The 26,679-nt window shown below is 41.5% G+C and overlaps 1 protein-coding gene across 8 annotated transcripts in view; it reads left to right on the top strand.

Moving 5' to 3' along the window:
* Nucleotides 1-26,679, top strand: part of slc2a15a (solute carrier family 2 member 15a) — a 90,005-nt gene that overhangs the window by 23,170 nt on the left and 40,156 nt on the right. For 6 of the 8 annotated variants that reach the window (XM_037124540.1, XM_037124537.1, XM_037124533.1 and 3 more), the window contains 4 exons: nucleotides 7,873-7,971; nucleotides 13,974-14,134; nucleotides 17,452-17,576; nucleotides 25,924-26,069. In XM_037124540.1, coding sequence (XP_036980435.1) covers nucleotides 7,927-7,971; nucleotides 13,974-14,134; nucleotides 17,452-17,576; nucleotides 25,924-26,069 — 477 coding nt within the window. In that variant the 5' untranslated portion in view covers nucleotides 7,873-7,926. Of the gene's footprint in view, nucleotides 1-4,463; nucleotides 4,656-7,872; nucleotides 7,972-13,973; nucleotides 14,135-17,451; nucleotides 17,577-25,923; nucleotides 26,070-26,679 lie in introns of those variants that run through there. The other 2 variants (XM_037124532.1, XM_037124539.1) reach the window with 2 other exon arrangements.

The raw sequence follows: 26,679 nt of genomic DNA, 5'->3' as shown, positions 1-26,679 counted from the left end.
AGGAGCAGGCGCAGGACCTGGCGTGGGACTCGGCCGGGCCTCCGACCGAGGTGCAGGAGCAGGCGCAGGACCTGGCGTGGGACCTGGCGTGGGCCTCGGCCGGTCCTCCGACCGAGGTGCAGGTACAGGCCTCGACCGGTCCTCCGACCGAGGTGCAGGTACAGGCCTCGGCCGGTCCTCCGACCGAGGTGCAGGAACAGGCCTCGTCTGGACCGCCGACTGAAGACCACTGGCAGGCGTCGACCGGACCGCTGTCTGGGGGCCACTGGCAGGTGTCGACCGGAACGCCGACTGGGGGCCACTGGCAGGTGTCGACCGGAACGCCGACTGGGGGCCACTGGCAGATGTCGACCGGAACGCCGACTGGGGGCCACTGGCAGATGTCGACGGGGTTGAGACTGAGGCCTGGACTGGGAGCTCGGCTGTGGCTGAGGCTGAGGCCTGGGCTGAGAGCTCGGCTGTGGCTGAGGCTGAGGCCTGGGCTGAGAGCTCGGCTGTGGCTGAGGCTGAGGCCTGGGCTGAGAGCTCGGCTGTGGCTGAAGCTGCGGCCTGGACTGGAAGCTCGGCTGTGGCTGAGGCTGTGGCCTGGGCTGGAAGCTCAGCCGTGGCTGAGGCCTGGGCTGGAAGTTTAGCTGTGGCTGAGGCCTGGGCTGGAAGCTCGGCTGTGGCTGCGGCTGTGGCCTGGGCTGGAAGCTCGGCTGTGGCTGCGGCTGTGGCCTGGGCTGGAAGCTCGGCTGTGGCTGCGGCTGTGACTGCGGCCTGGGCTGGGAGTTCGGCTGTGGCTGTGGCTGTGGCTGTGGCTGCCGCTTCCAAGGCCTTTCTGAGGTTATCTAGCACCGCTATCATCTGAGCGATCCAAGGGAGTTCCTTCATCCAAGGCCTAATAAATAGTTCTTGGTCATAGTCCGCTATGGCCTTTAGCTTCTCCCCGGTGTCAGCCGGGCCACTCAGAATCTCCATCAGTTTGATCCCCAGCCTTCAAATTACAACACTGTCTGGTTGGTCCATTTCTGGTCCAGTCATTCTGTCACGTTGGGGTTTAGGGGAAAACTATGGAAGGGAAAATGTGGACCTAAAACGCAGTACACTTGAGGCAGAGATGGGGATGAACAAAAGGCGAGCTTTAATTATAGCTGTTACAAAAAAACACAAGAAGGCAAAACAAAAACAACGAGGCAAAGTAACAACATAACATCCAAACAAAGTAGCAAAATAAAGCAGTTCGTCAAAGTGCAAAAGAAAAAGGCAAAGTACAAATCAAACATGAAAATCTTGAAACCAAAACATACCAAACCAGGGCAGGAACAGGGACATGGACAGGAGCATGGAACATGGAGCAAGGAACAGGAGCAAGGAACAGGAGCAAGGAACAGCTAACAGAAAACAGCAAACAGAATACAATGACTGGACAAGGAGTGAGGGGAAACCAGAGACTAAATACTCAGACACTAATGACATGACGAGGAACAGGTGAGGAGAGAGGAGGAAGGAAGCCAGGTGAGATAACGAGGGGGAGGAGCACAGAGGAACAGACCAGGAGGGAACAAGACAACAGACAGAGGGAGCCAGAGGGAAGAACATAGGAGAAACTTGACACATGAGGGCATGGAAAAATCAAGACATGAGACACAAGACATGGAAAAACAAAACACAGAACACAAGACAAAAAAAAGACATGAATCAAAACCCAAAAACCAGAAACGAAAAACAAGGAACAACACAAACAGGAGTCATGACAGATTCTCAGCGACGCTAATCATGAGCAAGCAGTTAGTTCATTAAATGACCTGCTGAGGACTAGTGCTGTTTTTGGCAGCCTGTTTTAATTTTAGTTTTAGTCTAATCTTTGTGTAAAACTGTCATTTTAGTTTTTATTAGTTTTAGTCACGTTTATACTCTTTTTAGTCTAGTCAAGTTTCAGTCGACTAAAAGTCTGAGCATTTTAGTCTTATTTTAGACAGAATTAGTCATGACTATTTTTGTCTAGTTTTAGTCGATGAAAACTGATTACATTTTAGTCTAGTTTTAGTCAATGAAAATTGTACTTAAGTCTCTTTTTAGTAATCCAATTTCTATCTGTGTACTTGTCTTGCATTTGCTATGTTGTACCCTTCTCCCCTCATAGGCCAATGTCATTTGGTAACAGCGACACACACACACACACACACACGCACACAGACACACACACACACACACACAAACACACCCACACACACACACACACCTCATGTTATTATTCATTATTCATTATTCTTTTTTCTATTTACTTTTTTGTTTGTATTTTTATGTATTCCTTCTTTTGTTTTCACACACAGATACACACACACACACACACACACACACACACACACATGGCTGGCCGACTGTTAGGTTCATGGAGAAGCGTCTGTCCTCCTGTCAGTCTTCCCGACTGTCCTACTGACTCTTCCTCACATTTCTGCCCTAAAAACAGCGTTGATCACCGGCAAAAAACGTTAACTCATCGAGTGTTTGTGATGAAAATAAATCAGCCATCCAGACCGAGACTTTGGTGAACTTTCCCCCAGATATCAGCCTCTGTCCTCACGAGTGAGTCAGACAGCATCCAGTTTACTGATGACGATCATGTAATTATGTAATTTAGAGCGAAAAACGTAACTTTGTCACTTTCCAGGATGTTTGGTGGGTCAGTATCTCAATCGCTACACATTATAACAGCATCCACATGATTATAAACTGTCCGGGGGTTTAGACTGACAGGGGACACCGGAGGGAACACTGAACCCCGGTAACACTACTGAGGATGCAAATCACTTTTACGCCGTCACTCACGTTCGTGAACGTGATTCACATCACTCAGTTCGTTCATTGAACGATCTGCTGAGGACGTGAATCATGTTCTCACTGTCACTCACTCATGATTCGTGTCGCTGAGGACGAGATTCTCATTCACGTACTGTACTGAAAGTGGCGCTGTGTCACTCACTCACTCAGGGCAGAGGAGTTGCTTTCAGTAACCGTACTGCTAAAATTAGCACTGTGTTGCTAATATCTGTGTATCATCATGTTAAGTGATTTTACTGTGCACAGAGGACACTTTCACCGTATAATAATTTTAATGCATATATACCACTCAAAGCAGCGCTGCATCTCCTGGGTATGATTGTGTACTATAGTACGTAAATGCACCGTCCCTTGGTAAGTGAACGTGAACCTCAGGGCTGAATCATGAACTGAATGACGGATCGTTTGACTGTTTATCAGTTCAGGGAGTTGGGCACTGAACAAATGTTTTGAACAAATCATTTTAATGAATGGATTCTAGAGATTCAGTACAGGCCTGGAACAGAGAAAGGTCTCAAGCATCCATCTTGATCCAGATCACGTGACCGCCCCCCAGTGTTTACTTTTTAATTGAAATATCATTTGATTGGAATGAAATAAAATAAGTAATATACTGCATTCATAAAAACATTTTGTGGACATTTCAGTTGTCAAGAGCTTTTATTTTAGTGTCTTGCAGTTCAGCTCGCTGCTGTTTTTATTTAGACTGCATAATATCTCAAATACAGTGAATACAAATTCACAAAAATTCTAGTGGAGAACCCCCTAAAATATCCGATAAAATTGTCCCACCCACATTTTATGCTTCCCACCCCCATGAGTTAACAACTTTTAGATTGATCAATTAAGAAAAAAAATAAAACATGTATAGTAATCTGGTATTAAGATGCGGTGGTGACATTTAAGTCATGAAATCAAAATGTTGTCTAATTCTAGTCAAATATTAGCTTTTTACTTCTAGTCATTTGATTTATGTGAAAAATCACATAAGTAGCGAACAACTGTGAAGATTCTCTTGCTGAACAAAATGTGTCATCATAAGCTTGGGTTTGCCACAGCGCTCAAAAATCTAAAATCAAATTCAAATATCCCCTAGGCTTTTTGTTGTGGGAACCAGAGTGATGCTAACTTCTGGTTTAATCTACAATACTACACAGCACTCCATTTCCCCTCTCATCTCCTAATTTCCTCTACTTCTAGGTCTTGCTTATTTGACTCTCTTCTCCTTTAATATTGTCATCTCCTCTTGGTCTTCTTTCTTTCTTCATTTCTTTCTTTCTGCCTTTCTTTCTTTCTGCCTTTCTTTCTTTACACTCCCCTCATGCTTTTCCTTTCTTTCTTCTCTTGCTTCCTTAATCCTCAGTCTCCTCCATTTTTGTTCACTAACCTGCCTATCCTTTTACTGTTCTTTTCTCCTCTCACAACAGTCTCTCCTCTCTCGTCTTGTTTCCTCCTCTTCTATCCTCCCTGCTTATCCCCTCTCTCCTCTGTCTCTTCGTTTTGTAAATTCATTTAGAGTTAATTGCTTCCAGCAGTCTTTTCTCTCAGTCTGTCACGCTGCACTCCGTCATGTGATTACACTGTATGGGCTTGTTCAGGAGCTCGTGTACTGCTGCTCGGTGGAGGATATGTCTGGAAGCTGCACAAGAACTTGACTACTATAACAGGATCTACTATTCCCTGGACCCTGTGTGACCACGCCTGCTACTACAGCAATGACATCCTCAGCTGTGTAGAGAGAAACCCTGCTGCTTTTTTGCTGTTAGACTGGCTGACAGAAATCATAAATGGCTGAGGAGGTTTTAATACCACCTGTGGGGAAAAGCACATCGGTAAGTTCAGCCTGACTGCTTAAAATCAGGTCAGATCCAGAGTCAGGGCTGTCATCTGACATTTCAAAATTATAGGTCAGTACTAGGGACAAAGTATATTAGTGGCTGCACTAAATATCTTCTGATTTGTTTGAAGTGGGTTACCAAACTTTTAGTGAAATGATTAACGAAACCTATACAGTGAAAGCTGCTACTTTTGATTTAACCAAAAAATATGAGGAAACATTCTCCAATATTGTTGTTGAAGCTGAATTAATCTGTTGGTATTGAGTGAGTGATCTTTCTGATCTCTATTCTTTGGACCAGGGTTCAGGGTTAGATAGATATATAGATAGTTCTATGTGTTTCAAGCTCAGGCTGCTTGAAATTGTTATAATCATGACCAAGCTAAATACCCAACAGATACAGTGGTATACTGGTTCATCTGAATGTTTACAGCACATTGTTGTGCTATAATCTATTCTGAAGATCTCCATAGATACAACTTAAAAGCAGCATACTGGATGAGTCAAAATGGTGTATGCTGTAAAAATTCATGACAAATAACAGCGTGACAGCAGACCATTTGAGGGAGGAGTTTATTGCAGATGAACGGGTTAAGAAAGCATGTGATTTTATCAGTTGAGGTTGCTGTTTAGTTTCTTGTTTTAGCCTGGCATGGCTTTAGGAATTGTGATGTAAGTCTGTGGATCTGTCAGCTACTGTGGGCATAAATGTAATATTGCATTGAAATTGCTACACACATTTATGGTCTCTTGTATCTTGTATCCCTGACTTTTGATCTACCACCAACTTCAGTTTATCCAGTACTTTGACTGATGATTATATACTTGCAAAACTTGCAACTTGCAAAGCTGTACTTTGTGTTTCTCTAATTTGTTTGCATGCTAAACTAAGTTGCTAAGCATATGACTGATGAATATCAAGAAGTTAGCATTGTCTTTTTTTTTCTTTTCTTTTCTTTTTTTTTTTAACGTTTTTAGCATGCTGACATTAGCACTTAGCCCAAATCATGTACTAGCACGGCTATTAATAAATAGGTTTACACTAAGGACACTGGTTTGGTTTTGATACTGTTGGGAAGAGAGGATATCCCAGATATTGAAATGCAAAGCATTTGCAAAGCGTGCCCTGCCAGGAGGTTTCCAGGTGTCTGCTGGAAGAAGAAGTGCAGAGAGGGAGAGAGAGGTGAGCAAGGTACATTACCACTGTCACAACCCAGAATTGTAAAATAATACAAAAAAATATATATTTTTTTAATAGAATTTTTTAAAGGGCTATGACGATCCAGAAGGCAGTTTAACAGAGACTTCATAGTGCAAACTTCAACAATAACAAGTACTGTAAACACAAAACAAGAACTTGTCAGCTGAATGGAATTATGGGACCTTGAAGAACACATTTTAAGGAAGGTACTGTTGCCTTTTCAAACCAATGATCTTTACATTTGAACTCACATCTAGGTTTAAACATACAATTAAAAACAATACAAATAGAAAATGAATACTGTCCACATCCCAAGCAAACAGCTCAGTATCTACTGCCTTACTCTATTTGAAGAAGCCAAACACATGTCTATGCCTCTCTGTAACAGAAATTAACTGCTGGCATATTTCGGCTACACGAAGGATGATATTGATCAAACGTATTCTGTGTCAACAGTGCCTTGCATCTGTTGCCACAGCGAGAGGTAACAACTCATTTGTTTGACCATTTATGTTGGTACCACACAGCCAGTATAACAAAAAGAGGTAAGATCAGTGCAGGTTAATTGTCCACAAGATAGCAGCAGTGCAGCATAACATAATGTGCTATTCAGGTCATCTGATGAAAATCCTGTATTTTTTCATATCGCAAGGTTAAAAAAAAAAATCGCAATGTCAGTTTTTTCCAATATTGTGCAGCCCTAACACACAGCAACATTGTTCATCCTCACTTGTGCCATAGTAGTTCTTAGCCATGATTTCAGGGATGGGTTTTTCACCTTAATTTAAAAAAACATATTCTAGGATTTTATAGTATTTAAACCTTGTCGTCATATTCAGATGTTAATTAAAATGTTGAAGCTTTTAAACACATAATGACAGCAAAAACTGGAGCAACTTAACTAAGATTCCGCAAAAGCATTGCAACATAGGCTCACCACTATTCCCTTAGATTTACCATGACCTGGTTTACTGAGAACCTTCATCAACGATAATATAAAAAAATAATAATTTCCGACCCTTTTAGTGACTTTGGTTTCATGTCATTAGCCTATGTCATTAGTTTTATATTCCAATATTTGGTGCAATCTTTCTCTCCCCAGCATCACCTCGCTAGCTTTTAGTGCCCCAGTCTTCCAATTCCAAAAAGCTTTACATGACTTTTTAAAGTTTAGCTGGATATTTCTTCATAACCATATACTGGTCACACTGTGGGGAAAAGGTTTATGTCTTTGTCTATCAGCTCCTGCGGATTTGGCCAGCCATGCCCTTTGGTTTGGTTGCAGTAAGGAATGGGAAAATGGCAACAAAAATGCCAGTTTTTTTTAGACTAGGTTTAGACAAGCATGGTAGCTGAAAAGTAGCACTGAGATATTTTATCAGAGAACCCAATGTAAGGGTTTCAGTGTGCTCCAAACCAATCAGAACCCCCCTTTCTGGTGTTGGAGTCATGGGGACTCCATCTAACAATTTTTGTAACTTTCTGAAACAGGCAGTCATGCCCACTTCATGCTCGGTCTGTCGAGAAATGAAAGTAGTCATGCTGAAGTATCCTTGAGCAAGATACTGAACCCCAAAGGTTGGCACCTTGCATGGCAACCTGTGTCATCTGTGTATATGAGTGGGTGAATGTTACAAGTGTTGTAAAGCACTTTAAGACTGGAAAGAGTGCTATAGAAGTCCATTTACCATATGTGATTTCCTTCACTAAAACAGCCTGACATACACTTAGACTTCTGTATATCAAAAAGAGTGGGCACTGTTGTTTGGACATCATGGCAAAAGACTTAAGCGCAAATGAATATGACTTTCAGCAAAATAAACATTTATTTTAGAGGGCTTGGTTCAGAGAAATGTTAGCTTTCCAATAAAAAATGGAAAGATACCAGTTTTCACATAAGTCTTCTTATTTAAAATGCTCACAAGGATCTACTTCTCTACTGTTCTCTGTATGAAACATTTATTCAGTATTTTGCACTTCCTAATACACATGTCTCACCCTTTGTCTGCAGCAGCTGACTGGCTCTTTGTTGGCAGTTGCATTCCTGACCTCCTTTGGGAGCTCCATGCTTTATGGCTATAATCTGGCTGTAGTCAATTCGCCTGCTGTGGTAAGACACGCAAGCACTCGCGCGTGCGGACACACACACACACACACACACACACACACACACACACACACACACACACACACACACACACACACACACACACACACACACACACACACACACACACACACACACACACACACACACACACACACACACACACACACACTCCAAAAGATTCCAAAAGAGTTCTAGATTCAATTTGATTTTTGATCATTAAGTGCATTTGTTAAGGGGTTTAAACCACTGACATATGATTCAAGTTATACTGACATTTTTTGCTTATTTTGTTGACCTGTCAGGTAGTGCCCAGTGAACCCCTAGTAGATTCACCTAAATAGATTTTCTGATCAAATTACCACAGTATGGGCCAAAAAACAAGTCGAAGGTTATGAGGAGTTGGCTAAAGGCAGTCATTTTGCAGTCTGTTCTGTGATTGCCATATGGGACTGCTTTTCTACCTTACCTCCACAGAAAATGTGTGTCTAAGAGGGGTTTAAAAACCGCTACCTCCCTTTTCGGCTGCTCTCTAGCCCATGAGCATGGTTTAAAAAGTGTGTTGAGACTGTAACTTCATATTGCTGCAGCCCAAATCTCTGATCATTTATCACTAAGACATTGAATTCAGTCATATTCTGCTCGGCTTCATGTACTATGAATGCAGTTGCTCTGTGAAATTGACATGGAGCCCTGTGGTGGACTCTAAGGCGCTGCTTCAAGAAGGTATCAGTGTCTTAGCTGGTTTGTTTGACAAGATTCGAGCCTCAGGGTTTGAGACAGTAACTGCAACTGGCTATGATGACTTTATCTACTGTATAAATAGGTAATCTACTTGTAATGCAATGTTATGAAAGACTATGTACTAATCCGTGTCACCCAGTTCCCCAAAACGATCTCCATACATTTTTTTGAGTATCTCTCAGGAGTGCTTTTTTACTTCTCAGAGAAGACACAGTTGGGTGGTTTGCCCTCCTGGACAGTGTCAGGTTGGGGTAAAAGGGAAAACTATGGAAAGGGAGGTGGACCCAAAAGCAGTTAAAGGAGGCAAGATAATGAGAACAAAGGGCGAGCTTTTATTAAAGCTGAATACAAAATCCGAAAGCAGACAAAAGGGCAAAAGGCAAAGTAGCAAACAAAACCAAACAAAGTAGCAACGAAAACAACTAGACAAAGTACAAATCAAAAAAATCAAAGTCCAACTCAATCATAGAAAACTCAAAACCAAAAACATACCAAACGGACATGGAGCATGGAGCATGGAGCATGGAGCAAGCACAAGACAAAATCCACAAGACAGAATCCAGCAAACAAAAGACAAAATCCACAAGACAGAATCCAGCAAACAAAAGACAAAATCCACAAGACAGAATCCAATGACTGGGCGAGGAGTGAAGGAAACACAGAGACTAAATACACACACACTAACGACATGACGAGGCACAGGTGAGGAGAGAGGAGGAAGGAAACCAGGTGTGATAATGAGGGGGAGGAGCACAGAGGAACAGACCAGGAGGGAACAAGACAACAGACAGAGGGAGCCAGAGGGGAGAACTTAAAGGACACATGAGGGCATGGAAGATGAAAACAAGAGACACAAGACATGGAGAAAGCAAAACGAGACACAAGACATGGAAAAAGCAAAACATAACACAAGACAAGATACAAGGATGAAAATCAAATACAAGAAACCAAAAACCAGAAACAAGAACAAAACAAACAGGAGACATGACAGACAGTGCTCTTTGCACTTTGCTACTCCAACAGGGCGGAGGATCTCTACGTTATTTTTTCTCACCCCTGCCAGACGTCTGTCATTGGGGATGTGGGTACATTGAGAGTTCTGGACTTTCGACCCAAAGTCATCACATTTTCGGCTTTAAGGCAAGGGGTTTTTCCACCTGTGGTCATATTCACAATAACACAGTATAAGAATTCTCTCTGAGAGCTCCTTATTTAGCCTACACATTCCTAGCCAGTCCTGGCGCAGAAGCGATTAAGAAAACTTCTCAGAGCAACTCTGAGCACAACCCAGTCTCAAATGAAAATGTACAATGGCTACATTGGTCCACGGGGCAAAATGTAGTAGTTTCACAATAACTCCTAAATTGAGAGATGTCTAGTATTTTTCTGGCCAATACTTTTCTACTGCCTGTGTCCATGTCATGTGACCATCACACATTCAAACCATTGAGTGATGTATCTCACAGGTGGGCGGGCTTGGCCTGTTCAACTCCTGTTTTAGCTAAAACATCATAAATAAACCAAGATCTTTCCCCTTTGTTAGATCATCTACAAGCACTATAATTATTATTTCAAATTCAAAGTGTTTATTGTCATATTCACAGTAATGTCTGAAGGCCTCTATCATTGTCCCCATCCCCAAAAAAACTGCCATAGACAGCCTTAATGATTACAGACCTATCACTCTGACATCTGTAATCATGAAGTGCTTGGAGTGATCAGTTTCCCAACACATCAGAGACTGTCTCTCTCCCTCCCTCGACCCCCACCAGTTTGCTTATAGGGCAAACCATTATACAGAGGACGCCATCGCCCTCTCACTCCATACAGCACTGAGCCACCAGGAGAACAAGAAGAGCTATGTGAGGATGCTCTTCGTGGACTACAGCTCAGCATTTAACACCATTATTCCAGACATTCTCATCACCAACATTCTGGAACTACAGATCCCCCTCCCCACCTGCAATTGGATCAGAAACTTCCTGTTAAGTCGCCCACAGTCTGTGAGACTCGTCCCCCACCACTCCACTGCACTCACACTCAGCACTGGTTCCCCTCAAAGCTGCGTTCTCTCTACTGTATGCACTGTACACCTACGACTGTTCTCTTATTAAATATGCAGATGACACCACAGTGGTTGGACTCATCCAAGGCGAGGACGAGACAGCATACAGGGCCGAGGTGAAGGAACTGTCGCAATGGTGTCACCATTGTCACCACCTTCAGGTTTCTGTGCACCCACATCTCCGCAGACCACTCCTGGACCTACAACATCAGGGCCCTGGTTAAGAAAGCTCAGCAGCGACAACACTTCCTGCGTGTCCTCAGGAAAAACAAACTGGACACAGAGCTGCTGCTGGCCTTCTATCACTCCTCTGTGGAGAGCGTACTGATGCACTGTCTGGGTGTGTGGTATGCAGGCTCAACAGCTAAGGACAGGAAGGCGGTGCATTGGGTCATAAACACTGCCCAAAAGATCATCGGCTGCCCTCTCACCAGCATGGAACACATCGCCACAGCCTGCTGCCTCAGGAGAATTAAGGCCATCACAGAAGACCCCTCACACCCTGCCTACCCCCTGTTTGATCTGTTGCCCTCCGGGAGACACTACTACAAATCCAATCTACCTCCTCCTACCTCCCTTTAGCACCTTATTTATATATAATTTATTCTTATTACTATTGTTCTATGTATTGCTTTTTTATTTGTTGATTAAATTACAATAAAGACTTCTATTCTATTCTATTCCATTCCAAGGAAAAAATGATTCTCTTTACAATGAAATTCTTCCTTTGCTGTCTACAGAATGCAAACAATGTTAAAATAAATATATAAAACTGAAATATACAAAGTCAAGCACTTTTGCAAGGCACATGTGATAAATAAGAAAAAGCACGAAAAGTACTATGCAAGAAAATTGTGCCAACTGGCGGCAAAATCCCAACTGTCAAAATGGCATACTTCCTGTTAGACTGAGGGTATGGGTCCAACAGGTTTTTTTTGTGTCTGTTCATGATACAAATGCATACCAAATATTGTGCTTGAAATCTTCCTGGGGGCGCTGTGGAGCCATCTTGTAACTGAAAAGGCCCAGACCATAGCAGATATAAATGTCTGTGAGTCGTGATGAATGTGCAAACTTTGGCAAATGTATGAGTTTGTCTGTTTGTATAAAATGTGAAAAGCAATTAGGGGGTGCTACTGAAGAGTTCTGCCATACCTCAGGGCAGTTGTGGTATCAAATTAAAGTACTCATGAGTTTAAACCTACCTGCCAAATTTTGTTAGTCTGTAAATATCTTAAAGTCCTCTAAACAGTGTCTGAAAAATTTAAATCGGTGCAAGCTATTCAAAATGGCCGACTTCCTGTTGGGGCAAAAAATTCAAAGTTAATTCATGGCTATATTGATGAGTTCTGCAAATTTAATGACGATCAAAGAGAGTTTTTGGTCACATAACCCGGCATTAGGGGGTAATATGGAGTCCCCTAGACACACCCACACTCAATTATGTTGAATCATAGTTTTTCACCAGATGTGATGTGTGTGCAGACTTTGGTGCATTTTGGAGTATGTTTAGGCTTCCAAACATGCACTTCTTTCGCCAGACAAACATTTTGAACTTACAGAACATATAACATAATAATATAATATAACTTTTTTTATTCCAATGATCTACATATTTCCTGCTGTGCTCTGGTTATTATGTTACAGATTCTTTCACAACATGAGAGGCGAAAGGAGAAATATCAACAGTGCTGCCACAACGAGCAATGCTTTATGTAAGGGATAATGCCCGACGAGGTGTCCATAAACAGGAGATAATGGCCTCAGACAGTTGCCTCCGCGAAGTCCATTAACTCCTGTTTATGGACACCTCGAAGGGCATAATCCTTCTTATACCATGGTCACTCGCCAAAGAAAAGAAATTCGGACCATTAATTTACATTGTCATTCATTTTACAATCAAAATAAAAAAATTTTCACAAGCCACAACTAAGTTTCCCTGGCAACACCTGAGGGTTTGACTAATACCTGGAACAATCATTACTCTCCCGTAAGATTCTTATGCAACAGAGACGTTGTTCACTCCTCCAGTAAATAGGACGGACCATAGATACTACTTGGCAATGGGAGATATTCTAGTCCGCTGAGCGATGAGCCAGAGAGCTAACGCTATGCGAGCAAGATTCAAAGTCAACAACATTGCATATGGTTGGCAGACAGTAAATATAATTTGACAGTATGCTAGCTAACAAGATTAGCTAAATAACCAGTCATGTCATTGTCCCCAAATCAATAGCAAGATTTTCACTAACAAATGACCAGCCGTGTTTAACGTTACTGTGGCTGCAGCCTGAAGCAGAGTTGAACAGTGACCGGGATGTGAGATTATTCACATACCAGTACATTTAGAGGGGAAGTGTACTTTCTGCAGCTTGTGTGTTACAGTCGCCACCCTGTGGTGTTCAGAGGATAAGACACTGAAGGAAATAACATTCAGGTTTGATACGCCAGCTAGCGCATTGATTTAGATCGGTGAACAGACAATTTGACCGGAACTACTTAGTAGGTGTCCATATATCAGGGGTTAATTGACACCCTGCAGCCAATCAGAATCAAGTATTCCCCCAGAACATGGTATAAAACAAATTAATGGAAAATTCTGTGACCGGAATCGATGCTATTACATGACAAGAACAAACTGAAACTATTAACTGATGGTGAGTTTTGATTACTCTCAGTCAATCTGTTGTATTACTGCAGATGAGTGTCACATGGCCATTCTGTTTTTTAACAAATAAACAGGTCTTTTCCAGTAATCTTCCAATAGACACCTGAATAACAATGTCAACATGATAACTGTACTCACAGTTATGGTGGCAGTTGAAACCTGAACAGGCTTTGAAGCTTTACAAAGTAAAAATGCATCACAAAATGTAGATACAGATATCACAAAATAATCATGTCATGTTCCTCTATAGTTTATTCTTTCATGTATGTCCTTTCAATAAAAATGCCAGCTCTAGTTATTTAAATGCTGAAACAGGATGTGTATATGTGACTGTCGTCTGTCAGGCACAGGAGAGTAATGTTAAATGTTAAAGAGCCACTTCACCTGACAGTGAGGAAGTTGGTACACAGTTATGATTATTTTTAACACTACAAAAGTATGACATGACAGACCCCTTAGCTTTTGAACTGACATCAAAACTTTGGTATATCAACAATTCTGAAATACTCTTTCTCCGTGACACCTCAGTACATTAAGGACTTCTACAACAAGACAGCGCTGCGTCGTAATGGAACAGGACTCAGTGGGGAGACCCTGACCCTGATGTACTCTCTCACTGTGTCTGTCTTCGCTATTGGAGGTCTGCTGGGCTCCCTCATTGTGGGCATGCTGGTTACTCGCTTCGGCAGGTAAGACATTTATTATCATTTATTGCTCGGGAGAGGATTCTAGATTTGATTATACGTTTAACAGTTAATGTTGGTTAACTAACATACAATGACAAAAATATTTACTTAACTTTCACCAACTAGTTTTAAGGCACTGACATATAATCTGATCAGCCGCAACATTTGGTTAACTGACAGATAAAATGAATGACATTGATTCTCTCTTTGCAATGCAATGTTCTGATCGTAGAGCCTGAGACATGGCATTCATACTGATGCCAGTAGACACAATTGCTGGCTGAGTCAACCCCCCCATGCCAACTGCACCGCCTGCCACACACATAAACTGCTCAGGTTTGACCTGAGGAACGTGGGTTATATAACAACTTTCCAGAGTCATTTCAACTGCCACCCTATAGTGCCCTGTGGGAAGTGCATTGTGTCATCCAATGCAAGTTTAAAAATGACTAAATAAATCAGGGTATTGCTCAAAGCAATAGTTTTTTTCCTAGAATCTTTGATCTTAGTGCTTGTAAGAAAAATCGTCACTTCTTAAATAATCTTCATTAAAACTAATGTCCGAAATCCAATCCACAGGTTGCTCTTTAAGTATCACTTTCTGAAGAAAAAAGGTGCAATTCCTCATCAGACTCTTTTTGTGGTACAATTTGACATTAAGCAGGAGATATTTCCCCTCGGCAGCCCTCAGTGCTGTTTTTAGGCATTGGCTCTGCTCTGTCCTGACACCTTACACAGTCACCCTCCTTAGACCATCCAAGCATGAAAGTGGATAGTGGCCAGTTGTCAGTGCTAGCCTAAGAGACACTCAGCAGCATCCGGTACAGCTACCAATGGGAACACCTGATGTATGCGCTCGCACACACTCACACACCAGGAAGAAAAAAAAAAAAGTTTTAACATGCTTTGTATGTAATCTAGTCTTGTGAATAATTTGCATCGCATTTGGTCCAAAGCCACCATAGGGCTTGAATTTGCTGTATCATTGATGACAGCTGAAAAAAAGTCCACTTAAAGAAAGCAGGAAAATGGCTGATGTGTATATTTTAACAGCATGAGTGAGAGGACAAGTAGTCAAACAGAGAGACATTTTTTTATGTTGTACTGTCAAAAGAAATACAGAAATACAGTACAGAAATTTGGGCTCAAAAATTAACATTGGGGCTTATGAGGGAGTTGATTGGTGTGCTTGTCTCTTGAAAACTGATCAGTTAAAAGTGTAAGTCCTTTTACTGAAATCAGTCCATCAGCTGAAACAAGAGATTTCTTACATGTTTCTGTTTTATTTGTGTATGAGAGTTGAAAATTGTGGAGAGTACAGAGCAAAAAGACAAACAAGACAAAAGGTGCTCTCACTCACCTTAATGACCAGAATACATACCCATTATAAGAGCAGGAGAGCAGAAGCTAAAAAAAACCCCCATAAAACTAAAAGTGTGATAGTTTCAAAACTATAGAAGACTCCAAAAAATCTTGACCAAGACCAAAGTCTTGTAACTGGCTCAAAGTTTGAATGGTGTCTGTTGCTAGAAGACCACACCTACAACCTTTTTTTTTTCACTCTCAGCTACATACATGTAAAGTTTTGTGACAACATCCAAACAAAAGTAGGCACCCTGGCTCATACCATCTTCCTCCTCAGCATAAATTTTGATCTCAACTACATACAATGGGTACGGAAAGTATTCAGACCCCTTTAAATGTTTTACTCTTTGTTTCATTGCAGCCATTTGCATAAATGAAAAAAGTCCATTTTATTTCTCATTAATGTACACTCAGCACCCCATCTTGACAGAAAAAAACAGAAATGTGGAAATTTTTGCAAATTCATTAAAAAAGAAAAACTGAAATATCACATGGCCACAAGTATTCAGACCCTTTGCTGTGACACTCATATTTAACTCACATGCTGTCCATTTCTTCTGATCCTCCTTGAGATGGTTCTGCTCCTTCATTGGAGTCCAGCTGTGTTTAATTAAACTGATTGGACTTGATTAAGAAAGGCACACACCTGTCTATATAAGATCTTACAGCTCACAGTGCATGTCAGAGCAAATGAGAATCATGAGGTTGAAGGAACTGCCCAAGGAGCTCAGAGACAGAATTGTGGCAAGGTACAGATCTGGCCAAAGTTACAAAAGAATTTCTGTGGCACTCAAGGTTCCTAAAAGCACAGTGACCTTCATAATCCTTAAATGGAAGAAGTTTGTGACGACCAGAACTCTTCCTGGACTTGGCCATCCAGCCAAACTGAGCAATCGTGGGAGAAGAGCCTTGGTGAGAGAGGTAAAGAAGAACCCAAAGATCACTGTGGCTGAGCTCCAGAGATGCAGTAGGGAGATGGGGGAAAGTTCCACTGCAGTCCTCCACCAGTCGGGGCTTCATGGCAGAGTGGCTCCTCAGTGCAAGACATATAAAAGCCCGCACTGAGTTTGCCAAAAAACACATGAAGGACTCCCAGATTATGAGAAATAAGATTCTCTGGTCTGATGAGACCAAGATTGAACTTTTTGGCGTTAACCCTAACCCTAACCCTATGTGTGGAGAAAACCAGGCACTGCTCATCACCTTCCCAATACAATCCCAACAGTGAAACATGGTGGTGGCAGCATCATGCTATGAGGGGGGTGTTTTTCAGCTGTAGGGACAGGACGACTGGTTGCAACTCAAGGAAAGATGAATGCAGCCAAGGGCTAATGTTAGTTTGCTTAGTGTATAGTAGCTAGCTAACATCTGCATCAATATTAACTGGCTCAGGTTGCTTACTGGCAGATAGACTGGGTAACAACTCAGTGAAATGAATGCATATTAACAGAATATCTCTAAATTTCACTGATTTGATTTGACTGAAACTATGTAGAAAGTCCTGGAGGTCCACAACAAATTCTCTGACACAAGAGAGAAAATGGTGCAGTCTATAACGGCCCATGGCTGTTATTGTGCCTTTTTTCAGGAAGCAGGGCTTTTCCTTTTGAACGAAACATAACTCCTTTGTGTCAGCTCAACCTGGTAGACTAGTAGACTTTACAATCCCATTTACAGGCTGATCAGTGTCTTCAGCAGTGTTTTATGGCTTATCACAGTTTTATGACAAAGCTTGTGAGACGTTAGCGTTTCATGGTTAAACCTGATTTACAAGTATATACTGTGTGTGTGTCGCTGACTTTGTGCATATCACGGGAGGGGTTACTTACTACTATCGGACATATACTTGTTCTGTCATTACTGTTTCACAAACCTCTACACACCATATGTGTTTTATATGTATTTATTTGTGTGTGTGTGTGTGTGTGTGTGTGTGTGTGTGTGTGTACTTTCAGGAAAGGCACAGTGGTAAACACAACAGTGCTGGTGTTTATTGCTGGTTCACTCATGGGATTCAGCCGGATCTGTAATTCACCTGAGATGGTCATCTTTGGCCGCTTCATCACAGGAATTCACTCAGGTACACACACTTATGCACCCACCTGGCTGTGTATCCACTGTACACTGAGTCTTAGACTTAGATTTATTATCCAAAAGGGAAATTCATTTGCTGCTGTATAAAATGTCATGGCATGTAAACCATGTGGCCAAATGTATGCAGATACCACTGTTTGTCGCTGTGCACAAAGCCAGCTCCTTGACTGGTCTGCATAGAGACCTGTTGTCACCCTTATCTAACAGCTTTGGAATAAACTGACACTCTGACTGTGAGCTAGAACTTAAATTCCTGCAGCTCGTTCAACATCTGGTGGATAGATGATTTTGTTATTCCACCACATGTTTAGAGGGAATACTGTTCTAGCAGCACATTAATGACAATGATGTTGAATCACATAACCACAGATCTGCAGACTTATGAAATTCACCATTTCCAATGAAAAATAAGAGACCATATGAATTACGTCAGAAGAGGCAGGGCCTTCACGCACTCACACAAGAAACAGGAATTTGAACACTTTCTCTCGATGGTAAGGGAAGCTTGGATTGCTGTACACTGACTAGTACTTTGTCTGCACAGTGTCTATTGTGTGCCATGTTTTATGACTGTCCCAAGGTGATGTAGACAATCTTTTTGCACTGAAATTATAACTCACTACCAGCCATCTTAAAGGATAACTTTGGTTGATTTCAACATGCAGCTTTATCGCTCAAGCTACCCTTGACTTGCCAGTACAGAAGATGCGAACACTTTTGGTGCAACCCTTACTGTGCATTCAGACCGAAAGCTCACAAAGAGGAAAATCTGCCTTGTCCACCTTGTCCACTCCGCCTAAGTCCCTTTTGTCACCCTGTTCGTCCTTGCTTCTAAATTTAAAGGGCCCGCACGCCACTTGCATTAAACACCACCACACACTACTGCTGTAGCACAGCCCATCCACTTACCAACATCGTTGATCACTGAAAGTTACTTGATGGAAAGTTACTTCATAAAGTCATTAAATAGCATGCTAGCATGCTACGTTGCAACGCAAGTATGCAATAATTTCTCTCCTTTCTTACAAACATATTACACATTTAGAAGCTCACCAGGCAAACCAACGACTAGAGCGACCTTCCTCCACGCATCGGCCGTCTCAAATTGATCCCTGTTAGAGTTTCAATTCTCTCAAGAGAGTCTGGCCGAGCCCAAGCCTGACCCTGACCGCAGGCCGTGTTGGGTCGATATTTCCCTCCACTATCCTCGGGCCAGGCCCTTGATCAAGCATTTGTGTTTTACATTTTTTTAGTAACTCAAAATAATAACTGTATTACCAGCTACAAAACGCACATCTCTCCTCCCTCCATGTTGTTTGAGTCGCTGCATGCTCTAACACATTATATTATATAGGAAGTAAGCGTGCGCTTACTTCCTCACTGGCAGAGACAGAAACTTGAATTTTGCAGACAGTAACGTATTCCAGCATTTTCATTTTTCTGTCATGAGCCATGAGCCTTGCAATGGCCTCTTATGAGTCTATTTGCTTTGCACTGAGAGCTAGACAAGCAAGCTCTCAATCGACGGATCGACTAGTATGGACCACCGAAAGACATGGATGTAAACAAACTGGTATGTAGCTGCTTGCACAAACACTCTTTTAACCACTTTTATTATTCATTTTGTGTCATACACGCTACAGTGCTGTGTTGTAAGTTGTCTGCTGATGCTGCATAATTTTTGGGGTGAGATTTGGAGCATGTTAAGACGCTTAAAACACAATGTAAAGTTCAGATCCCATGCTGTTAGCTGTCAATGCTAACTCTCCGTTCAAGGAGCCCTGTAAGGGTTGCACCAAAAGTGTTTGCGTCTTTGGTACTGGCAAGTCAAGGGTAGCTTGAGCGATAAAGCTGCAAGTTGAAATTGACCAAAGTTATCCTTTAAGTAAAGCAAAAAGAACCAATAGATTAGTTTTTGAGGAAAAATAGTGGCAAGAAAGAGACACACAAGCCCCATTCACACTACCCTTCGAGACAGGAATCTTGCACTAATAATCCGCTTCGCCATCTCTGTGTAAGTTACAGGTGGAATGGGTATGGCATTATATTTGTGGCACATTCCTGAAGGATCAATGGATCATTTGGAGCAGTTAGTTTGTTAGAGGACATATTTAACAAACTCTTACTTACTGCATTGTCAGAGTGTGATCTCAATCTCTCCTTTCTATGCACGCTCAAGTTTACCTGAAGACTTGCTCAACTCGGCACAGCGTTACAAATGTGCCACAAAATCAACCAATTGGAGAATTGGAAAAAGTTTATTCAGATTGACTGTTTTATACCCAATCACCACGCTTCCATAAGAAGCTGAAAAAGAAGATTAGAAGTTTTAGATTTCCAGGCACTGGATTTGACAGAATCAAATGGTGAAAACAGCAACAATACGCCGGAACATCAGGTGAGTTATGAATTTCTAGTCTTGTGATATCACGTTATTGTTTACAATGCCTTTTACAAAACCTGCTATTATTATTATATTACCATTTCAGATAAAATGAACTTTGCTAGTTGGAGACATAGCTATGTACCTAACCTTACAGCTAGCATTATTGAAGAAAATATGGCTGATTTTTCTATCTTACAAACTGTAGCCTAATTTTAAGGTCAGATTCACTGAAAACATGTTACTACTGAATTGGTGTAAGGCTGTGGTGCAGTTGAGTCAGCAGCCAGAAACCTGGTGTCTTTGCTGCTTAACACTATAGCCACAAACGGGTCAACAAGGCTGGCAGAAAGAGAGAGAACCCTGCCCCTAGAAATGTACAGCAAGAGATGTCCGTCATTCAGTCACATATTTAGGGGGCCTAGGAGCTAGGACCAGTGGTGTAATTGTAAGGATTTTTTAGGGGGCCAAGCCCGAGGGGCCGAAGAAACGCCTATGCAAGCACATTCAAAAACCTTGTATCCCCAGATTCCCTGAATCAAGCTCAATCGCTTTGCAATGGTCACGCCCACCTCCATCTGAAAGTTTTTTTGGACCAGATCTTAAATTATCAAAAGAATTTTGCGCAAATTATTAACGAACAAATTTCTCTAGCTAGCTATAAAAATGTAAACAGTTTGATATCTCGGTCAAACTAAATGCTATTAACACCAAATTTGAGAATTTTGGCCACTAGGGGATGCTACAAATATGGGAAATTTATGTCTCTTGAACGGCTACACCGATTTTTACGAAATTTGGTTGGCATGATGTAGGGCCAATACTGACACCATATCTTGAAGGTGGTCATGACTGGTCAATGTGGGCGTGGCTTATTACAAAATAAACAACAAACATTAATTTTAGCCAAACTATTATGCTGAGAGCTTTGAAATTTATATGGTACAGATAGAGTAGGACACAGTTCTTCCATACCAAAAATTGCACATGTACTCCACTAGGTGGCGCTATAATGGATGCAATCGTGTTTTTGCCTGTAATTTCCACATTTTAAATAACACATTTGCAAACCTTATACCCACATTTCATTTACTGAATCGCCACATATGCAAAACCTACTTTTTAGAACTCCTTGGGATTTTGTCCCATCTGCGTGAAACTTGGCATGTACTTCAACTGGACCTGATCTAAAGTTATCAAAAGAATTTTGCTCGGTCAAAAAATGCGCAAATTATTAACAAACACATTTCTCTAGCTAGCTATAAAAATATAAACTGTTTGATATCGTGGTCAAACCAAATGCTATTAACACCAAACAGGGGGTGCTAAAAATATGGGAAGTTCATATCTCTAAATTTGGTCTGTATGATGTAGGGCCAATCCTGAGGCCGTATCTTGAAGGTAGTCATTACTGGTCAATGTGTGCGTGATTTAGTACAAGAAATCCAAATTGCCACACATTCAGCCTTTTGCACTGCAGGTGTACTTCCCATTACAGCGAATACCACAGCTCAGACGTTGGCCTGTGTCCTCACTTTTGCCCCGGGTCCATCATCGTTTGGGGCCAACTTCCGTGGGCTCTGCGGCGCGTGGGGGGGCTTGGCCGCAGTTTATAACTGCTTGCAGTTCTGGTTTAATTTGTATTTTTTGAAAACCATGAGGAACTGCAAGTCCACCTTGTAAATGCACTTTGGTACAACCCATTATTAAACTTGTTAAAGCCACTTATTATTAGGGATGTCCTGATCAAGTTTTTTCTTTACCCTAATCCCAATCCGAGTCCTTATTTTATTTAGTAAATGCTGATACCGAGTCCTGATCTGATGATTAACCTTAACTAATATTTTCCTGGATAATACAGCTGCATTAAGAAAAAAAGTACCTGCATCCAAGCTGTTCCTTAATACGTTTTTTTAATTTTTTTTATTTTGTTGAAAAGAAGTCTATACTTTCATATAGGTCTTACTTATTCTGCATATGCTATTGCAACATTGGCCTACCACCTTCCTTGTGTTAGCAGGTGAGTCTGTGATGCTGCACTGTGACAGCAGACCCTCATGTACAGCCAGCTTAAGTGTGTGAGATGCAGCCCACGCTTGGTACCCTCATGTCATCCGCTGCTTTATTCATATTCCTTACGCTGTCAAGTAAAATGACCTGGAGCATTGCTTGTCTATTTCACATGTGTTCAGCATCTCCTCGATTGCCTGTTTTACATGTTCTGCTGTATGAGACCCAAAAAACTAGTGCGTATACCGGCACGCTGTAACTCGAGTGGTATTGCAGATGTTAAGTGTTGCTGCTGGACTGCTTTCACTTTCTAATTTAAGTTATTTCAACACTGCAGACATTTTATCCGAAGGTTTGCCAGAGTAACGTTACAAATGTGCCTGAGTTATGCCACAAATTGTGCTCTGTCGCACTTCTGTTTGAAAATGTGCCTGCAGTGCATGGCTGCCCTTATTTGCAAAGTTAATAGCCGTTTTTAGACAGGGCAGCAAGCCACCAATTTGGCCATCCTTTTTGTGGCTAGGTCCACAGATTTAGACAGAGCACGGTAAATTGGAGGTCTGTTCTGGTTCACCAATTTGCCGCCTTCGGAGGCTATCTAAATCCGAGACGTCAATGTGACGGTTATTGCGTGAGATGGGCGGAGGTGTCGATGACGTGCACTGCTGTGCGACCCACAGCCGTTGAGTTTTAAAACCCTGCTAAAAACCCAGTTCTAAACTCTAATGGGGTGCAATGCAAAGCTCTTGCTTTGAAGACAAATTTGTTGTCTTTCTGACAGAGAATGCAACATACTTTACGTTCAGCCTACAGTCAGTCCCCTCACCTCAGCATCATCCACACGTCTTGAAAATGAGTCGTAGGGATTTTAGAAAAGTCTCTACAACTAAAACCTTGCTAAGAACCCAGTTCTAAACTCTAATGGAGTGCAATGTAAAGCTCATGCTTTGAAGACAAATTTGTTGTCTTTCTGACAGAGAATACAACATACTGCAACGTACTTTACGCTTCCAGTCAGTCCCCTCACCTAAGCATCATCCACACGTCTTGAAAATGAGTTGTAGAGATTTTAGAAAAGTTGGTTTGATCGAATTCAAGGCTCCCTTGAGGTGTGCACATGTTCAGAGTTCACTGATAATCTTTGCTTCCCCCCCCCCGCAAAAAAATTTTTCTCATTGGACCTACACGATTCAGGTAGGTCACCTCAGTTTGGAGAAGCAGAGAGCCGCTCCTGTCCAGACCCTCAGCTTTGTACTGCAGTGAACAGGGTCCAGGGAAAAAGCAAAATTTAACCACCTAAAACAGGGCCCGCCTAAAAAACCTCTGAAACAGTTCAAGTGTACATTGTATAGACAAAATTCACACCTTTACATCGCCATCAGACCTGCCTTTCTTTTGGCACTACATTTTCTCAACCGTAGAACATCTGGACCCTGTTCACTGCAGTACAAAGCTGAGCGTCTGGGCTGGAGTGGCTCTCTACTTCTCCAAACTGAGGCTGCGCTGATCGGTGATTACAGTAGAGAACAGATTGACTATAGATATGTACTTTATATGACCCCACTTCAAAAAACACGAACAATCCCTTTAATAGTGTTCACAAAATATGATATATTACATGACAATACATACAACATACATGTGGCTGTGGTGGGACATTTTGGTTTTGTTGTTCAAATGAAATTGTCCAGTTATGCTTGCCAGGATTGCTATACAAGGGGTAATATATGAGGGGTGAGTTAAACTAACATATACTAACAACTAACAATGTCTCAAGATGCATGCAGATATACCGTTAATCCTAACAATGCAACATAACTATAACTTTAATACACTGTCATGTCAATAATGAAAAATGTGTTTTAATCTAGCTGTAGTCAAGCAACTCCACTATGGATGCTGTAAATACTTCTACTAGTAATCTAATTTGAGATTAAACAGCCAATCTGAAATTACTTTATGCAATTCAGTCGATTTTGTGGCACACAACGCTGTGCCAAGTTGAGCAAGTGGTCAGATAAAGTTGAGCGCGTACAGAAGGGAGAGATTGAGAGCGAGTGTGCAGTGCAGGACATATGACTGAGAGGGGTTATTATTGCACTTTAAAAGAGATAATAGCAAACATGCAAATAGATTTATTATGAAAGGAACATATTTGTTTGCTCAAATGAAATAATGTTTTGCTTTGTATAATTTTTCTTCAAAATATAATTGAGGTGTTTGCAAAATATATTGTTCTGTGCTCAAAATCTCCACATGATCCTTCAGGAATGTGGCACAAATGTAACGTCGTAAATTGGGCAACAGTTTCGACTCTATATCATACTTCTGCCTGAAAAATAGCATTCGTCCTCAGTGTCAAGAAATGACCAAATGCTGAATCTCTGTGTGAAAAGTAATATAGTCAAGCAGTGGCAGCAAGTATTTGAAATCTTGGCACAGGTAAACAAAGGGCTGCCACTCACTCTAATTTTTGTTGTCAAGTATCTATATTATTCTGTTGATTAATCAGTTTAAAGTCTAAAGAATGTAAGCTAATAATGAAAAATGTCTTCAACAAATAATGTCATTTCTTCAAATAATCAACCAACAGCTCATAACCCAAAGATTTTTCATTAACAAGCAGCAAATACTCACATCTAAAAAGATCAATGACATTTTTGCTAAAGAGATGGCAGAAGCTATTACTTGGTCTGCAACACTTTGGTACTTAAAGGTGCAATATATAAAAAAAAAAAAAAGTTAAAAACGTTAACAGATTAATTATTAACAGAATGTGCAGTCATAATTGTTGTATGTGTCGTTTCACGGAGACATCTACTTAAGTTAGCATGCTTACAAGCTAGTGACAGTCCATCCTAGTTCAACATTCCTTTGCTAGTTGTGAAAAAAACAACATATCCCTGTTGCTCCAAGCTCTCAGTCTGGACCGCTAGATGCACGGCTGATTAGTAGAGTTCTCAACGGGCCTGAAAATTACAACTCGACCCGACATGGCCCGTGGGTTTTTAAGCCAGAACCCAACGCAGCCTGACACACCAGCATTAATTGTCTGCCCAAACCTGGCCCGAACCTGGCCGAAACCTGACCCCCCGCACACCTGCATTGTTTTCCTTAAGGGTGAATTTGCCTGTTGCAAGTTTACTTTTAGCCAATTCCATCTTCCCCAGCCAGGCTATAGGCGTGAGTACATCACACAGCGGTGTCAGGTCTGCGTCTGCCCCTCACCACATATGAACAGCGATGATTCACAACAAACAATATATAATTTACAACCTGCAAGAAATGTGTTTTATGAAAGGTGTTTTATAAAAAAGGAAGCCCGAGGCCCTGACCAGACCCGGCTCATTTGAGAGCCAAACTGGCGGGTCCTGTCGGGTTTGTTGGGCTGGCCCGCTTCGTTGAAAACTCTACTGATTAGGCTTAAATATCTATCAGCAGCCACAGCTAGCAGCAGTTACCAGTTACCCTTGTGATATGTTGCCCCATTATTGCCCCCATCCTTTGTACCTCCAATGATCACCTAGTTTACTAACCATTACAAAACTAAAACATACAGTAATGCTGTTGATCAGGAACAATCAATTAATTTAATCAAACGTCTACTCCCTATTTTTTTCTTCTTTTATCTCAGAGGTCAGATGATTAACATGTTGAACTGGAAAACATTCTGCCCCCTTCAGTTTCAAACTTAAAACCCTTTTTCGTCCTGCAGATTGAAGTGGGTTTTGTAATATTGATTTAACATTCAGATATCCACATGCTTTACTCAAGCATCCACATGTTGTACTTTTATCCTTGTCGTGTCTCTTTATTTGCTCGGTTCAGTTTTATGCCTCTTTTTTTTACACTAAGTTAAAATACACTTTAAAATCTTTATAAAACATTTTATCATGAAGTAAATCACTGCATTATTACATTCATCTTTCTTCTACTGCAGGCATCTCTCTAAGTGTAGTACCAATGTACCTCGGTGAGATAGCCCCTAAGAACCTGCGAGGCTTTCTGGGTCTTGTGCCAAGTATCTTTATTGGCACTGGAGTCTTCACCGCCCAAATCCTCGGCCTTCATGAGCTTCTAGGAAAGGTATTCAACACTGCTTACTACCTAACAACAACCTTGTTTGTGGAGATGACTGCTGCAAAATCCACATGACTGTGTGGTTATGGAATGCAAACAAAATTGGCTCTAACTAAGCTGATGATTTTTTCACTTCAACATAGGTATAAATGAAAGCTGAAACTCTTTTTTAAAAACTTGTAAATGTGTCTATTTTGTCATTTAAACTGCACTTACTATTGTAATAGCCCAGGTCATGGTGACATGAGAGCAATTTGAAGGCACGAAACCGAACTCAGGCTTTCCCCCAGACACAAAAGTTATGACTTGTGTTACCATACTTGACAAAGCACATCTTAGACTGATTTAAGTGGACCTGAGTCCATCCTGGGATGTCCTTAAGTGGCCTTGATTGATTTGACTTATCTCTCTATAAAAGCAAGGAATCTCTGTCTGTCTGTGTGTGTCTGTCTGTCTGTCCATCTGTGTATGTGTGCCTAAAATATCTCTGCAGATCAGGATCAGACTGATCTGAGAGTTTCAACATGGCTGCTGCGTGGTTCAAGTGTGTGCAATGTTGCATTTGTTTGGACTACAATTATACCATTAATAAATTATTTCATAAATGCTTTACGAA

Source organism: Acanthopagrus latus, chromosome 15 (genome assembly GCF_904848185.1).
Source record: "Acanthopagrus latus isolate v.2019 chromosome 15, fAcaLat1.1, whole genome shotgun sequence".
Classification (NCBI taxonomy): domain Eukaryota; kingdom Metazoa; phylum Chordata; class Actinopteri; order Spariformes; family Sparidae; genus Acanthopagrus; species Acanthopagrus latus.
Note: the sequence above shows the minus strand (reverse complement) of the source record. Positions and strands in the feature narration are given on the sequence as shown.